We start from the raw sequence: 17754 nt of genomic DNA on the forward strand, positions 1-17754 counted from the left end.
AAAGGGTCATTAGACATTGGAACGGGCTGCCCAGGGAGGTGGTGGAGTCACCATCTCTGGATGTGTTTAAGAAAAGACTGGACATGGCACTTAGTGCATGGTCTAGTTGACAGGGTGGTGTCAGGGCAGCGGTTGGACTCGATGATCCCAGAGGTCTCTTCCAACCTGATTGATTCTGTGATTCTGTGACCACACGTCTTACTCAGTGATGATGCTGTTTGAAGGGAAGTAAGAAAAGCAACAAAATTGCTTCAGTTTTTGAAAATTCTGTCGCAGCTGCAACCTCTTAAGTTTGCGTTTGTATTGTTCAGGGTTGCACCGATCATACTCTTTGTGAATTATGTAGATTTTAAATGACTTCAACTTCTAAAACTAGCAAGTTTGTAGGTACAGCTTGTGTTCTTTTGATATGCAACACAGTAGATTACAGAAAATTCTACAGGAATTAGTTTGACATGAAGTAGAACTGACTTGGAGTTTGCCATCTGCTTCTTACGTAAAACAGTTCTGGTCGACACTGCCAGTGTGGTAACTGGTGATACTGGAAGCCGGTGAACTTGCTTCTTTTTTCTAAATAACATTAATTGAACTTGCTTCTGAACACATGACTGTTTTTGCACTGAAGGCGTAGATGTGACACAGGCAAGTCAGTTTACTGGCAGTAAGTGTTTTAGTATTTGACATTGTCTTATTTTAATTTAGCATTAATTAGTATTAAATTATATTTTTGCCTCTAGTAATTTTTTTGTCAGTTATTATTTTGTTTTAGTTTCTTGCTGTTCAAACACAGCACCTCATAAACAAATAATGTTTAAGAATTGTATGAGGATCTTAGGCCAGCTTTCTCATACAGAAATTGTTAAATGTCAGAACAGTTCTCTCCTGTGTCTGCAGCACTTATGATTCAGAAACAGCTTTCTATGATTCCTGCTTGTATTTATTTATTGTTTAGAAGATATTTATTTGCAGAGATTTCCTCCATTTATTCACCTCATATTTTGACACAGTGAACTTGAAATAATATATGAACAGGGCTTGTAAAGAGAATGATGAGGATTTCTCGACAGTAAAACAAACAAACAAAAAAACCCAAACCAAAAAAAACCAACCAAAACAAACTAACCAAACCCAAACTGTTCCTGTGACTGCTACTGCACCCTGAAAGGCATGCTTTTGTTTCCAGAGGTTGATGAGTCAGTCTTATCAGGGCTTTTTGCTAGGGGTGGCCTCCTGCCTGTCCACTTTGAAATTTCTCAGTTGGCTCATCTGATTATCAGTGCTGCATGAAGGCTAGTCCAATTTGTAAACAGGCAGGTAGAGAGGAACACACATGTAGCATAAATGCTGCTGTCATGGCACATCATCCCACAATCTTTGTTTTTCAACCAACTCCCAGGAGAGTTAAGACACTTCCGTTGTTGAAAGCAGCTGTTTTGGGGAAGACTTCTGGGAGGCAGCCCCATGCTTGCATGGTAGAATGACAACTCATGGCCCCTTCAGTAAGTCATATGTTGAACACACTGGAATTGCTTGTGGCTTGTTGCTGGGGTCCATGCAGTTAAGAGTTACAGAACAGTTCAGAGAAACATTCAGAAGAACCAGCATCCTATAATGAATGTAAGAACCTTTGTACACTAAACCACAGCCAGATTCAAGACCTTCAATTTGTATAATAGAGGCTTGACTTCCCCTGTTTATCTTCTGTTCAGTTAGTAAGAATAATTCAGTTTATTTTCCTGGATTGAAGTAATCTATGTCAGTGTTTTGGGGGCGTTGGAGGGGGAGGGCAGGAAGAGAAGGTCAACTGTTTTTAACACTGGTGTTTTTCTCCATGGTCAGGGCTTTCTAATTATATCCTGGATAAACTTATCAAATTTCAAAGTCCTTCACACAAGGAAGGTTCTCTGTTTTCAGCGGCGTTAGATACACATCCATCCCATAAACATACACATCATAATGGTTTTGATTAGCATTGGGTAACTGTATTAGCTGATTGCTCTGTTGTTGTTTGATAATATTGGGAGCAGTAAAGAAATTGTCACGTATAGAAGTATATATTGTATGTGGGGGTTCTTAAAGCACTAGTTTAATTTTGCAGCTAAAGAAGTTGTTCAGGGTTACAGTGGACCTTGTCTGTCTGTTATGCATTACAACTGACTGTTGGGCAACAGATAAGGTTTTTAAGTAGCTGAATGATTGTGTTGTGTGTCTGGCCTGAGGAGTGGCTTCAGAGATTTTTTTCTGGTTACGATGAACATACATAGGTGGCACTAGTGATTTAAAAAACAGCACAGGAAAGTGTAAATGAGTAGGAGGTGTTCATTAACTTTATGTTGGAGGGTTTCTTTCTTCTTCCCCTTCTTCAGAAGAAAGTCTCTAATGTGCTGTTTCCCATTTAAACAAAATTTCTGTGATTAGGTTTTTAGTAAGACCAAAACTGCTGCTGTTAGTTATTTTCTGTGCCAGATGTGCAGTAATGAAATAGTTCAGAAGTGTAACACAAGATAGTAAGAAAGCCATATGAAATGGTCTTGATTTTCTGTTCCATCTGTTGCTATTATGTGGTAGAAATATTGTAGCGTGTTTTTAAAATATAATTTTTCCAATTCTCTTATTTATGTGGTTTGTGAAGTATGGGATCAGGTGTTAAAATGTTATGACTATTAGATAAGTCCTCTAAGGAGCTTTGTGGAAGGCACACAAAAAAAAGTTATTAGGATAATTAAAAAGCAAAATTCGACACATGATCTTGATGCTGATCAAAGGAAAGCCAGTAGAAACTAGCTATTTTTTTTATGTCCTGTCTCTAAGTTTTCATTAATGAGAGCAGTCTTAAGTGTTGAAAGACTCTGGAGACACACAAACCATGTTTAAGAATGTTTGTAATCTTCAAATAAATACTAGCTCAATGAAGTGAAGAGTAATGGTGAGAAGAGAGCACTTCTAGTTTTGAACTAGGCGTTTGCTTACCCTTAACTGTAGGGAAGAGAAAAATCTGCTGCTTGGATAAAGTAGTCTTTCACAGAATCACAGAATCGTCTTGGTTGGAAAGGACCTTTAAGATCACAGAGTCCAACCATTAACCTAACACTACCAAGTCAACCGCTAAACAATATCCCAAAATATCCCTAAGCACTACATCTACTAAATCCTGCTACTTTGGCAGGACTTGGCCAGATGGAGCTTACTTCCCTGACTACAGGAGCAGTAATGTCTTTTAAGTTCCATGGTGCTTTCTGGATTCTCTCTTATTTTCAATAAAATTTCTGAATTTCATGCTTTTTGTCTTGTGAGGAGATATTTCAGAATGCAGACTGGCTGTCTTTCCAGCCGAGCCTGCAGTCAAGGCAGACTGAAGCAATATGCTCTAAGAAGAACTGTGAATTTTCTCATAAGCTTCAGTGAGCATTAATGGGAAGACTAATTAGGACAAATTATCAGAGATATCCATCAGCTGTAGTTGGATGTACGTGGCATTCCAAGTTTAAATCTACTTGAAGAATTTAGAATCAGAAGTGAGGAAAAGAAGTTTAGATCTAACTCGGGGCTTAAATTTAGAGTAGAACAAGGAAAAATAAAAATTTACCATATATGAATAACTGTAATAAAAACAGATGAAGGAGATCATATCCTTCTAACTATTATTGTTTTTAATTCTAGTTTGAAGACCGTGTATAAGTGACATTAAGTCAGTATTTCAGATGGAAAATGCTGTATTAAATACTACTATACTTTTTTTGGTATGGAACTGTGTTTAACTTTTACAGATATATGCATACAGATAGTTTCTTCTCTTACCTTTCTCTTGCAGATCTGACATTTCTGCTCATAGAAATCTGCATGGCCTAAAACATTGGTCCCCACAATCAGTTCTTTTTGAATCCTAGTATACTCTTATTTTCTTTGGATATAAGAAAGCCTGTGGCTGCTTCCTTCACAGGACTGATTTTGTGCTGTGTCAGATTCAGCTTCTGGGTAAGGTACAGTACAAAAGTTAGTTTGCTTGAGTGTTACACAGGCAGCAACCTCTGGCTAAGGAGTACCTGTACAGAAGAGATGCATTTATTTCCACTGTGTGTTTTCCTACCCACTCTCCCTGGGAGAGTAGGAAGAACAGGAGTCTCTCTCCCTGCTCCTCTGCTGAATGCTCCCAGAAAGCAGGACTCTAACCCTGTGCTTTCCGTCTCATAATACATATGTTGGAGACTCCAGCTCCATTATGTCATATACCTCTTTCACCTTCTTGTCACTGCTTTATGTCCTCAGCCAGAGGTGACTGAGCACCTTTATGCCTATGGCAGAGCAGGGCTGGAATCTGGCAGCCCCTGCTGTGCGGAGTAGCAAGATGTACCTGATTTGTAGTGGCTCTCTACACAAGCGTCTACTGTGCTACTAGAGAAGATAGGAACGCAGGGCTCAGAGATGCTGATACTGCACCTGGCACAGGCAGATTGGTTACATGTGGTGGGCATATCACAATTTTGGGAACTGGTAATGTTGCATATCACTCTCTCCACTGCTGCAATAGCTGTGGGAACAAATGTGTTTGGTCAGAAGACCGTGATTCCTTCTGCTTGAAATGGGTTATATGGCCTTCTGTCTTCCTCTTTAACATGTCCCACTTCTTGAGCAATGTCAAGATAGACAAAAAAGCCAAGGAAAATGTTTCTCTCTGCAGTACAGAATTTTTAAGGAAGAAGTGCAGGGAGGAGGGAAGGTCTTTCATCTAGCATGTAAAAAATGGTACCTCGCGTTTATTAGCAACATGATCCATCAGGTAACAAGCTGGTAGTATTCTCTCCATTTCACTTTCTCTAATGTGAGCATCCTGTGTGTATTTTATGGCCGCCATCAGCACCTTGTGAATAATTCTTAAACTGTTGGTCCATTTCAACCAGCTCTGACAGTTTTGTCAAGTGTTAAAGACAGCTGTGTTCTGTAACTGCTGTGAGAGCAGGCAGCTGGCTAGAGACAAGAGACAATGTGGTGTGAGATGCGTTGTAAAGGGAGGGTACATGGTGGGGCAGTGACCCATTAGGAGGCAGGAAGGCTTCAGCAAGAATTTTCACCTTCTTAGGAGCCCTGGCTCCTTTAGGAGCCAGAGGACAAGTATGTAATAAACAGGTATCAATCAAGGAACTGTTTATTATTTTGTGGGCTATAATGCTTTTTTCTCATGGGGAATGTGGCTGTAGGGCTTCATTATTTTGTGTTGCACTGCAAGTGCAAGCAGTGAGGAAGTCCGGTCCCAAATAGGGAGGAGTATGCGAGCTGCGGATAAAGTTATCTTTATTTGGATAGATAGAAAAAGAAGTGCTGCCATTTTTAAAAATTGTTACACCGTTGGAAGCTCTTTTCTTTTTCCTGTCTGTGGCATGGTATATTGAGTCAAATATATCCTTTGAAAGTATGCCCAATTAATAATGTGTTCTGGACTTCACCAAATCGCATTAACCTAGTGTAGCCATCAAACTGGGTATGTCAGTTGTACTTCTAGAGCAATGGATTGATTATTTTTTTTTCTTTTCAATTGTCCCACTATGAACTCTTCTACCCGCTCACAAATCTGAAAGAAATAATTTCTCTCTAGGTTAGGATGAGAGAAAGAAGAGTGTATCTGTCTCGCTCTTGGCAAAAAGGACCCTAAAAGAATCTTTCAGTTAGAGCAATTTCATTCTGTCTTTCTGCCATGAACCTAACGAGCAATATGAGCTTGCTAAGGTGCAGCCAAGTGACTTGGTGGGAGCTGATTCTCTAATGAGAGGATTAGGTGTTTATTTCTGGTTGTCCACAGCCTGTGATGCTAAGCACATGTCGGCTGGCCATGTGAGAGCTCTCAGCCAGTCCCCAGTAACCTCTTCTTTACCTCTCTCGTCTTTGCTCTTCCATCCCATCCTGAATATCACCTCACTGTTTTCTCTGTTCTTGATATTTCAGCTTGGGATGGATTTCACAAACTATGCTACAGTTTCTGTGCAGTATTGTATTTGGGTATGTAAATAACGCAGAACCTAAATGGAACACATAATTTTTCAGTCTTGTTTTTTAGCAAATCACCTGGGGAAGTGTAGTTTGAAATCGGTGAGGCACAAAAAGGATGAATAGTTCTGTCCAAGAGGCCTTCATTAAAATGGCTTGTCTCCAGCAGTGCCATTTTACAAAGTGCATTTAGTGAGTTGTTTTGACTTTAAAGAATGAGAAGAGGGGTGATGGAAGAGGAACCAGTCCTGAGGCTCCTGAATTGTGATATCTCTACCATTTGTGATACAGAAGCTACATAAAATTATGTGGGGTGGGGGAGAAATCCAGCCTGCCACCTTGAAGCTGGGGAATGAATGCTGCCTCTGCCCACAGCCTGAGAATTGTGTCTGGAGCTGCTGTTGCCACTGCTTAGTACAGTTATCTTCTTGTAACGATGGCACCTGAGCAAAATAAATTTGAAAATCTCCCACTTCAATAGGCTTCCATTCTTATAATCTTGAATAGTTCAGAAGACCCTATTTTTTCAAGAAACATGTTTCCTTCTATTTTTGCATTTCACCTTAAATTTGATGTTTTGTCCTCTAGGCACTGATGTTAATATGCGTTCCGTATTATACTTATTTACATGATGAATCTTTCTTTCCAGATCATTCAACTTCAAGTGGTACATCCTCGTTTAAGCCCAGTCGATCACTGGTTTCTATTCCCACTGCCCATGTGATGCCGTCTAATGCCGGCTCTTCACTTTCCAAACACAGGGAAGCTTTCAAGTCTGATGGCTCAAAATGGAGTACAAGCTTTGTACGGTCAGGAGGAGGCAGAAATCAGGGTGCCCTGGACAATTCTCTTGACATGAAAGATGCAAGACCTGTAAGAAAGTGGTCCTCCTTGTCTAAACTCAGCTCACCAAATACCTTCAGCCAAGATGGTAGTAGTCATTCAGTGGACTCCAGGGCTGGTATGGACAAAGCTGTGTCACCGCAATTAAGGACAAATGGGCCAAATTGTTTGCATGATAGCATGGAGTTGCTAAAAATCGAGGACAAAGAAATGGGAAAAAAACGATCTTCTCTGCTGGACTGCAAATACAAATTTGAAACATGCAGCAAAGATGATTTTGTTTCGGATTCCTCAAGTAGGAGACATGCCTTAGAATTGACCTACGGTGCCTTACCTGAAAGCAAACCTATGGCAGCCAGTTGTGAAGCTTTCGGACAGGGATACGCAACTCTGGGACAACAGGCTGTGAGTGGAGCTCCCATACAGCCAGCAGTAAGGACTCAAATGTGGCTTAAAGAACAGTTACGTGCAAATCCCCTGGACTGCCGGACTGCTGAGGAGCCCTACAGCGTAGCTGCATGGCATATGCAGCAGCTTGAAAATTTTAGAACAGGTGACCAGCCTGTGCAGGTAAGGCTAAAACTTGGTGTCTGCTGCCATCATGTGGCATCATGTGTTATACCTGAGGAATAACATCAGGCAGTTGGTAATAAAACAGGAGACGAAACATGTGCTCTTAACTAGGTGATGGTGTTTTTAAACTTTGTCTGGGAATGGTGCTGCTTGTTTCTCAATATTGCCTGAGTGCCAACAGTTTTTTTTTTTTCCCCGACATCTGCTTAGTTTATTCTGATTCAGTGTGCCTGTCTACGTGAGACTAGCATCTCTTTTTCTGAAGCTGGACACAGTAAGAGGTTCATTGAATAACACTTTCAGTAGCTCTTGAGAGTGTCTTTGGTCACAGTGTAGCAGGGGGAATGTGAACGTATTTTGATCTGAATGGATTTACAAAGAGGCTGCGTTTATGCGTTCACTGAAAGAGGAATGATTCCTGCATACTGCAAGGATGAATATTCAGTATCGCTGTGCCTAGGACTTAAAAACTGAATTCAGTTTCATATTACTGCTTATTTTTTTAACTAATTAGATTCAACTAATAGTGGTCAACTAATCTGGTTTATTTAAATAAAATATGTAGTTTTTATGTGTCATACTTGAAGTATTTTCATATAGAAAACATCAAATGGTTTTAAGAGACACATAACCCTTTCTAACACGACAACTCACAATCTTTGTCTCCATCTCTTACCTTAAAGGGAAGAGAGAGCTTGTGAAGGAAGGCAGTATTTAAAATCTAAATGTTCAGGTTTACCTATGTTGGTAAACTTGACTTGCCAAAAAAATCCCAAGTGGATTACATTATGTAGATTTTCCTGAAAGGCAGCTTAAGGTTAGGCTAGGATATTGTCTGAGCAGAGATAATCTAGCTGTATGTACATATACCTGTTTTCTCCAGCCTGAAGGTATATTAAGTAATTTACAAAGAGTGGTGCTCAAATTTTGTTGTTTCTTCCATTGTGTATTGAAGGAAAGACCGACAAGTTCAGAGGTTCTTAAGATCGAGTTTTGCTCTTGATAGTGATTTGGAGTGTTTTTTGTTTTTTTTGTTTTTTTACCTTAAAAAACTTGAATCCAGTTAATGTGGCCGAGCTAATATTAATCCTTAAGGGTCTCTCTGAAAACCTGGCATTGTTCCAGGTAGCCACCCTTTTACATTACCCTTATTACTACAGAAACCCTCATCTTTCTCTTAAGTCTTTCTCTAAGCTTTTTGAAGATTTCAATGTCGAGAAATTACCTGGGTAGAGAGCAGAGGCTGAGGGGTCCTCTCAGAGCCCAAGCAGCAGAAACTGGCTCAGTACTGAGGCTGGTTTGGGGCCACTGCCAGCCAGGCTCTTGGCAGCTGGCAGCTACTGGTGGCGTTGGGGAGCATGCAAGGGGCTCGAGGAGCGACAGCAGGGTACCATGGAGGAGCTAAGTCTGTCCATTCCTTCAAGTCTTCCCAAACACCTGTGAGACGTAGCTGGCTGCAGCTGTCAGCAGTGCTGTCTGTGAGGTTTGCATGCAGATTAGTGTGCCTGGTGGTTTTCCTTTTGGATTTAAATATATATTCAGAGTCAGCTTTCTTTCTTTCCTTCATTTAGGTAGATGTCTCTTCGTAATCTTTTATGTACCTGTCATAACACTTTGTTTAGGATGTTTCAGAGAGTATTTAGGTCAAAACAACTCCCAGCTTTTGTTTTTCACTTCTCACAAGTGCTTTCTCACTCTGTGATTAAATACAGTGTCTCCTTTCTGTAAGAAGATAAATTTTCATGTTTGAAACAGATGAAGCCCCATATGTATGACTATGGTTATTCAAAAACTTCATTTGTGCAGGCATTGATGCTGAGCTGTGTTTTGAGGACAGAGCCAACCGGGGGGGCACAAGCATTATTTATTTCTTTGGCCTAATTCCATAAAATGGTGCTGCACATTTTCAGGTTTTTGAGACTGTAAGATTATAGGATGGAGCTTTGCCTAAAACTTTTTTTTTTTTTTCTTGCTTCTGTTATTTTTATATCTGTATCAGTACTGATAATATGTTACAGGATCCACCTAGCCCCTGGCTTAGGAAGCAGTGATCCTATCAGCTGTCTGGTCAGCCCCTGAAAACAGGGAAGTCCTTGAAGCTGTGGCCTTTGCTCTGCTTACCCTGATTTCCCACTTGATTGCGAGAGGGGGGCCACAGGGAGTCTTGACAGTAATTAAGGGCACAAGGGGTATGGAGGAGGTTCCTGGTGGCCTTAGCAAGCACTTCCATTGGTATGATTCGGAGTTGCGTTGATGTGCCTTGAAATGTGATCTGTTACATTTCCTCAAGTGAGAAGATGTGGTTGTGAAATAAGACCCAGAGAAACAGAAAGTTAAAGCATGTGCAAGAGCAATGAGCCTTTGGGCTCTTACAGGCATCCTCTGCTAGCCCTCCCTGCCTGCCCTGTCTCTCTGCCAAGAGGTTACAGCTGTAAGGAGGAGGGATGCCAGAAGAGATGAAGAAAGGAGAATGGTTCTTCCCTGTCTTTACACCTGTTTTTTTAAAGAAACCTCAGCATAAGGATGGGATAATCCTTGTTATACATACCAATTGGGGGATGAGAGGCTGGAAAGGCCACATGGAAAGAGATCTGGCGGTTTGGGTTGATGGTAAGTTGAATATGAGTCAACAGTGTATCCTGGCAGCCAAAAGGGCCAACCGTGTCGTGGGGCGCATCAAGCACAGCATAGCTGTTAGGTTAGACATTAGGAAAAATTTCTTCACAGAAACGGTTATTAGGCATTGGAATGGGCTACCCAGGGAGGTGGTAGAGTCACAACCCCTGGAGGTGTTTAAGAAAAGACTGGATGTGGCACTTAGTGCCATGGTCTAGTTGACACAGTGGTGTTGGGTCGAAGGTTGGACTCGATGATCCCAGAGGTCTCTTCCAACCTAGTCGATTCTGTGATTCTGTGATAGCTGGCTGGTCATGGGAGGGGGTTGTCCCACTCTACACTACACTGGTGCAGCCCCACCTTGAGTACTGTGTGCAGTTTTGAGCGCCTCAATATAAGAAGGACATCAGAGGGTGACCAAGATGGTGAAGGGCCTTGAGGGCAAGACTTACTAGGAGCGGCTGAGGTCACTGGGTTTGCTGAGCTTGGAGAAGAGAGGGCAGAGGGATGGCCTCATGGCAGTTCACAGATTCCTCAAGGGGGGCGGCAGAAGGGGAGGTGCTGATCTACTCTCTCTGGTGACCAGCAATAGGACATGAGAAATGGAATGAAGCCATGTCAGGGCAAGTTCAGACTGGACATTAGGAAAACGTTCTTCACTGGGAAGATGGTTGGTCACTAGAACAGGTTCCCCAGGGAAGTGGCCATGGCACCAAGCCTGTCAGAGTTCAAGGAGTATCTGGACGAAGCTCTTAGTCATATGGTTTAGTGTTAGGTCGTCCTGCAAGGAGCAGGGAGTTGGACTTGATAATCCTTAACGGGTCCCTTCCAACTTGAGATATTCTATGATTCTATAATTGTGCTACGATTTTTTTTCAAAGATCACCGTATGTGCACCTGGGAACTGATAAGCTATTATTTCTGAGAAACTAAGAAAACGACAATCCTAAGTGGAATATATATCTAGGAAAGAGAGAGAGCAGAAAGCATAAGATTTTGCTACAGGAAACCAATGATTTGTAAAAAGGGAAAAAACCCCCCACCTCTATAGAAACTTTTATTTTTTCCACTTAATGGGGATTATTTTTGCTATTTTGCTTTTAATAAGTATGCATGCTGATGGAAATGCAGTGGATTTTACAGGACTGAAGAAGTTACAGTTTATCGTCCTTTTACTTTAAAACTGCCATTGCCATGAACAGAAAACAAAATGAACTTTGCTTTTAGCTGAGAATCTAGAGCAGCTGTGTGTATCTTTAAGGTAAGCTGTTTGAGGGAGACATTATAGAGGGCAGCTATCACTAATGAAGCTGGAATGGATTGAGTTTATTTTGAGGACTGATGGTTCAGGAACAGCTATTGGACTTAATAGTACAGTCCACAAATAATTTTTTATGCCTTTACAGACTAGTAGTATAGGCAGTTTACCCTATGAAACCCTGAATTAGGGTTTATTTTTATAAAATCAGACAAGCTTTGAATTTAAGTTTACTGTAAAGGATAATGTATTACAGCCCTTAAAAGCTGTTCCAAGGTTAATTACTCTCAAAATCAAGATTCTCTCCTTCCTTAGTAGTCTTAATTTGACTGAACTCAGCATCTACCTGTTGGGTTTTTTTGTTACACTTTCCTCCCCACATTAGAAAAGCCTATGATGTGGCTTTTCCATTCCAATTGTAAACCATGATTTTAAAAATAAAATATTTACTGTGCATTGTAAGGGAAGCTCAGGGTGTTGGGTAGAAGACCTACAGGTACGTTGAGACTCTTTTTCAGGACATGGCCAGGTTTGCAACTGCAGAAAAGATGCTGTGGATCAACAGAACGCCTCTTCAGAGAACGTGCATTGTTCAGCTGTGGGTGTGATGTTTGTACGTTTCGAAAATAACTTTCCAAGGAGGATCTGGTTTGTGCTTGTTGTGTAACATCATGGAGTTGTATACGAAAATTCTTTTCTTCAGCTAATGTGTACTATTTAATGTATGCTTTTTGAAGATAAACATTCTCCTACGTATTTCCAAGCACCAGATTTTAATAGTACTTCAATGAAAATAATCTCTATGCAGACTTTATATTTCACTATACGCTTAATTATTTTCAATGTACAGCTGATCTTTCAGCAGACGTGACCATTGTAATACCTTTTTTCTTTTTTTTTTTAACCCTTGAAGTAAGGAACTGTGTGATTAGGCATGTGTTAAGGGAAAAAAATGCTTATGATACGTGACAGCAGTTCCCATTTACTGAGCGGGGAGGCCATACACATCTGGATAAAAAGGCTGTATGTTTTCATGTAAAGGCATTTCTTAAAGCCTGATCCTATTATCTGTCCTATTATCTGAATGTACCTAGGTACATACTGTGTACTAGTCGGGAAATGAGGTTTAAAACGAAAGCATACCTTTAAAATTGTGTGAGATAATACAATAAGAAGGAAGGTTTCAGAAGGTTGCATATCTCTACTTATTAGCTCTGTACAATGTTGTAGGCATCACATGATGAATCTCTGTTTTTTCCAGTGTATGGGACATCTGTATGATTTCTTCATGGTGTGCTAACTTGTGTCAGAATATAGTAGAGAAAACAGATGGAAATTGCTTAAGTGCATCTTTTTCCTTTAATGTATCTGGTTTACTGTTTTTTTCTTTAATGAGGAAAACACTGCCTTGTTCATACTATATATATAGAAGTTACTGGAAATCAAATTTTAATGCATTGAGAAATTTAGAGACACTACAACAAAATCTTCATTTCAAAACAGAGAAGGAAGAAAGTAAACTGCATGCATACCTAAACACTGGTAAACAAAAGTTGTAAAACATTAATTGAAAGAAAAAGTTACAACATTCTTCAAATCATATTGTTGCCACAGAAAACTTTATTCTTAAATGTCAACTCAAAACTAGTTTTGCTTGTGATCCTGGCAGATCAGAAGACTAAAAATGATTAGTATCAACATTTTTCCCATGTCACATTTTGATGAAACCATACTTTTCAGCAAGATAAAACTTGTTAACATGACGAATTGCCACCTTTAGTTAGCAGACTGAACTTCACTGTGAGCCACAATTAAGCTTTTAACGTTCTGTTCCTTTTGCTGTGAAGTTGGTAGTCCAACAACTGGGATCCCGTTCGTTACAGTGCGTATGTGGGCTCACTCTGGAGTGAGCACTAGCAGATGGTGGGAAATCAAACTTGGACCATGCTTGATTGCAAAAAAAGACTTGGCATTGGTTAGCTGGTAACTTTGCCAATTTTATATGTCATCTCAGGAGAATGCATGTTTTGGTTTCAGCAGTGTATTTCGACATTTATTGAAGATTCTGTAATTTTCTTTGCTGACTGAGAGGAGCTAATGGCAGAGTTTCTTATAAACTTCCTTTGTGTGTAATTTTGGACCTGGAAATATGTGATTGTTGGTAGTAGTAGACTCATCTTTCTCCCTTTGTTAAAAAGGAATATATGATTTTTATTTTTTGTCAGGGCTGAGTCATTTGTCTAATTTTGGCTATTAAACTGTCACACTGGCTTCCATAAGTTAGGAAAACTTTTGAATATAGAGAAGAGCACGCAGACAATAAGCTTTGTACAAGCCCAAGCAGTGTATCAGTGAATTGCCATTTTGTTGGGAAAACTATTTTTATTCTTCCTTAGACTAGAGTGGGCTTCATACCAGTTTCTATGGTTGTGGTATGCTTTGTGCCATCCATGTCAAGCACCAGCAGAAATCCTCCTAAATAATATATAACTATGTAACTGTTACAACATGTATCCCTTGTATATAAATTTACAGATTTTTTTTTTTTAAAAGCAGAATATTTCAATATTATCAAAATAAGTGATAAAGTGCTTACGGTGATGTAGTTGTGCAAAGTTTTCTGCTTTAAATGCAAACAGACAGGAATTGATATTACTATATTAACATAAAAAAAGCTATAGATGTGCAGTTTGCAGAAGCTATTTTAAATGTTTATTGCACATATTTCAGAGCAGATGAGAGAAAAGCTTTCATTTTGACTATCCATGCTGCCCCAGCTAGTGTTGCCTAAGCTTTGGAGCAGGCAGCATAGAGTGGAACACGGATGCCTGTTAGCAGTAGAACTCACATAAACTTTGTTTCCCTAAACATACTGGCTTTTGCCTGTGAAAAGTCTTTTTCTAGATCCAATTTAGATGGGTCTCTTTCAGATAACTGAACTACTCCACAACAACAGTAATCATCTGGAAATCCTGAGTGTGAACATGAGTAGATCAGCTCTGTAATATGTTCAGCACTTGTGAGAAGTGCTGGATCAACAGTACATGTGCTGAATCAGGGATGTGCTGTTGGCAATTGAAAGCTGGAAGCTGAGGCTTCCCCCACCCCGTAAGCCACATCTTCCTCTTTTGCATGCGTGCAAAAGACTGTTAATATGCGTATGTGTGGCATTAAGTTTACTGTACAATGCATATGTGTTGGTGCACTTTGTTCCCACATTGTACTTGGGAAAGAGAGATGCTAGGAGTAAGCTGTTTGGCTCCAGTCTGCCACCTTCTTTCCCAGCATCTCTCAGGTGTGTAGAGCTACCTTCTGGGCAAATAATGCCAGCAGAAGCGAGCTCTGCTTGGTCACTGTCCTTCACAGGGACCTGTGGGGAAAGTGCATCATCCTGTAAAGGGCTGTAGAAGGTCCTTTAAGAAGCTCATGCTGTATACTTAACGTGAGGACAAGCTCTGGACTGGGTGATTGCACTGGCAAGTAACAAGTAGTATGTCAAATATGGCTTGAGGGCTCCCATGCTGCACACTTGACCTGTGCATAAGTGGTAAATCCGGCTTGTTAAGGATGTAGCACACTTGCATTTGTACAGATGCACCTGCTGCTTGTGTACGTGGCAGTGTTATGGGCTTTGTAGGCAGAGTTACGGTAACCCTTGTTTAATGGTTGGTTGTTTTTCAGTTGTTTTGGCAGCTGCTTCCTTTAATACTGCTGGATAACACTAATGGCTTCTGGCTTTTAAGGTGCTGCTGTGAACCATAGGTGTCAAAAAAGGTGTAACTAATAATTATGCTTTCATATTTAAACTTAATGTATCCCCATCTCAGCTGCTACAAGCTGCTTTTCATGGATATCCTTGTTCCTATCTACAGCATCTCTGCTCTCCACAGGTAATTTGATGCATGCTGTCAACCCAGTGTAGGTGTTTCGTTCTGCCTTCCTGCTGTATCTGTGTCATTTCCCGTGAAGTACACTACACGTTCTACAGAAATCCCATTTTACAAATTTGATTTCTGCTGTCCCCTTTGCAGAAATGATGTTCCTTGAAGGCTTCAGATCTTTTTTGCAGATCTTTAAATACAAGTCGGCTGTAGCAGTGAGAAACCTACAGTAACTGCTGATGCATACTTGGATTTCTTCACGTACTCAGCAAGGCTTGAGATGCTTTCTTTACTCAATGGCAGGTAGATAACTGTGTGCAGCTTTTAGGATCGCTTTCTGATAAAAGTAGGTATGTGAACACTTTCTCTAACTGTCAGATATTTCAGTCTCAGCAGTCTTTGCATATTTATATTCCGATAGTTTGGAGTGTCTACATTATCATTGCAAAACCCTCAAAACAAGATTCGAGAAGGAAGTGGAGGCTTGCAGATGTTCACATCAGCTTCACGAGGATAAATGCAAGCACCAGAACCAAGACAATAAGCAGAAAATTGAGTAGCAGGTTGAGACCTCTGTTGTTAGCAAGATCCATGATGTGCATCAGTCTGCCCTCTTGTGCCTGCAGCAGACTCTCGATTGTAGCTTTGGGTTGCTCCTTCAGTAGTAAGCAATGTAAATTCACACGAATTTCATTGTATCCATCGCTGTTTACCTGTTTTTAGTTTCCACCACAAACAAAAAAAAGTTTGTTTACAATAACTAGATTTTTTTTTCCTCAAAAAAAGGGTTCTGAATGCTCCTATAAGCCTTTTTTCCAAATACCTTAAAAATAAAAATAAAAAATTGAAGTTAATGATAGCTTTCATTTCAATACTGAAGAGCTTGTGAAGAACTGATTAATGGAGAAAGGACTTGAATTTTATACAGTTTGGCTCTTTATTTACTTGTTTTAATGTGTATGCTACTTTTCAGGCCCATTTGATTTTTCAAAAGAATGACTGTTCCCAAGACTCCCTCTATTTCAGCAATAAACTGTTGAAGATTTACTTTTAAAAGATCTCCTGTAGGTACAAAAAAACCCCAAAACCAACCCACAAACTTTCCCATCTGGGCAAAACTCCCCTCTGTTAACAGGAGTGTTTCCTACCCTGCTAGGGTTTGGCATCGTGCAGCGCCGTAGGTAGCGTTTTGCCAGCAGTGTGCTCTGTAGGATTCATTGCAGCTTTGCAAATACCTTATTAAGAATCTAGATTGGACTGGCAGGGAATGCATCCTTAGTGCTTTTAATAGCACCTATGCAATAGCTTATTTTAAGTTAATATTAATAACTTAGCAGTTGTGTTTTATATATAGAAATACATGTGTAAGCAAATAAAAGAAACACATAGGACTTCTCAGCCCTAACCATGAAATATTGCCAAAACTTCCTTTTAATAACCAGCTACATTTTTAGGGAAGATCACAAGAGGGCGGTGTTTTATAGTTTTATGTTTTATACAGAAAAGGAACTTTTGGTATTCTTTTATCTTAAAAAAAAAAAAATAACCTGCTTATAAAGCAATGAATTTGACTAAGCTAAGTGACAGATACTCCAATAAATCTAGGGCCTTAATTAAATTTATTTAATTAATAAATACATATTTATTATATTTATTTATTATTAATAATAAATAAATACAATAAATTAAAATTTTACATTTAATTTAATTTAAATAGTTTAAATTGCCAGAGTTCTTTCTGAGATGAACATCAGTTTTTACAGAAATCCTGTTCTGCTTTTAATCCTTGCAATGAGCAAGAGGTGTTCGCTCATCTCCTTTAAGAACCAAAACATTTTTTTTTTTTTTTTTTTTTTCCCCAGTTTTTAACATCTAGGTCAAAGCTAAAAGGACTACATTTGCTGTTTAAAAAAAAAAAAGATACCTATGGATCTGGTAGGACTTCGCAAATATTTTCCAATTGTATTCTGACAGACGCTATTTATTAATAGCCATACAAATATAGGTATCTGGTGCGTAATCTATAGTATATTAATATGCTTCCAGATGTGAACAAGAATGCTTCTAAATGAATATGTTCATTTCTCTGCTCTAATTTTGGCAGAGAAGAGATAGGTAAAGTATGTCTTGGCATGAGTGTGTATGTCTGACATGATTATTGTTCTGTGTGTATTTGTAGCAAAACTTACATAAAAGTTCTTTATGCTGGGGGGGGAAACATTTTGTGCATGTTTTGTGAAAAATTTTGTTTAAGCCTGTTTTATACTTGTTTTTCTACTGAGTGGTTCAGTTCTGCTAGTAAGGGCAGTTGTTGCTGAACTGATGCAGAAAAGTTAATAAAAGAAATCCAAGTTCCTACTGCTCTCTAAAGTGCCTTACTGACTAGTCTTAATTAGAACAAAATTTCGAATTCTGAAATGGGTCATGTCTTCCACCTAGAGAAAAATGTGTAGATTTATCAATATTTGCTGAAGAGCTGGCTGAGGAGACACATCTTTAAAACCAGCATAGTATCGTTCCCGATTCAGGTCTTTCCCAGTGTAAAATTGCCACGGAAATTTATCATTTGCTTTTTGGGGGGAAGAGTAATTCCAAATTGTTGCC

General features: G+C 39.6%; 1 protein-coding gene across 1 annotated transcript in view; it reads left to right on the forward strand.

Moving 5' to 3' along the window:
- Positions 1-17754, forward strand: part of CEP85L (centrosomal protein 85 like) — a 130034-nt gene that overhangs the window by 46342 nt on the left and 65938 nt on the right. The window contains exon 3 of the mRNA XM_068415291.1: positions 6629-7392. Within this exon, the coding sequence (XP_068271392.1) occupies positions 6629-7392 (764 nt within the window). The remainder of the gene's footprint in view (positions 1-6628; positions 7393-17754) is intronic.

This window comes from Nyctibius grandis, chromosome 1 (assembly GCF_013368605.1).
Source record: "Nyctibius grandis isolate bNycGra1 chromosome 1, bNycGra1.pri, whole genome shotgun sequence".
NCBI lineage: Eukaryota > Metazoa > Chordata > Aves > Nyctibiiformes > Nyctibiidae > Nyctibius > Nyctibius grandis.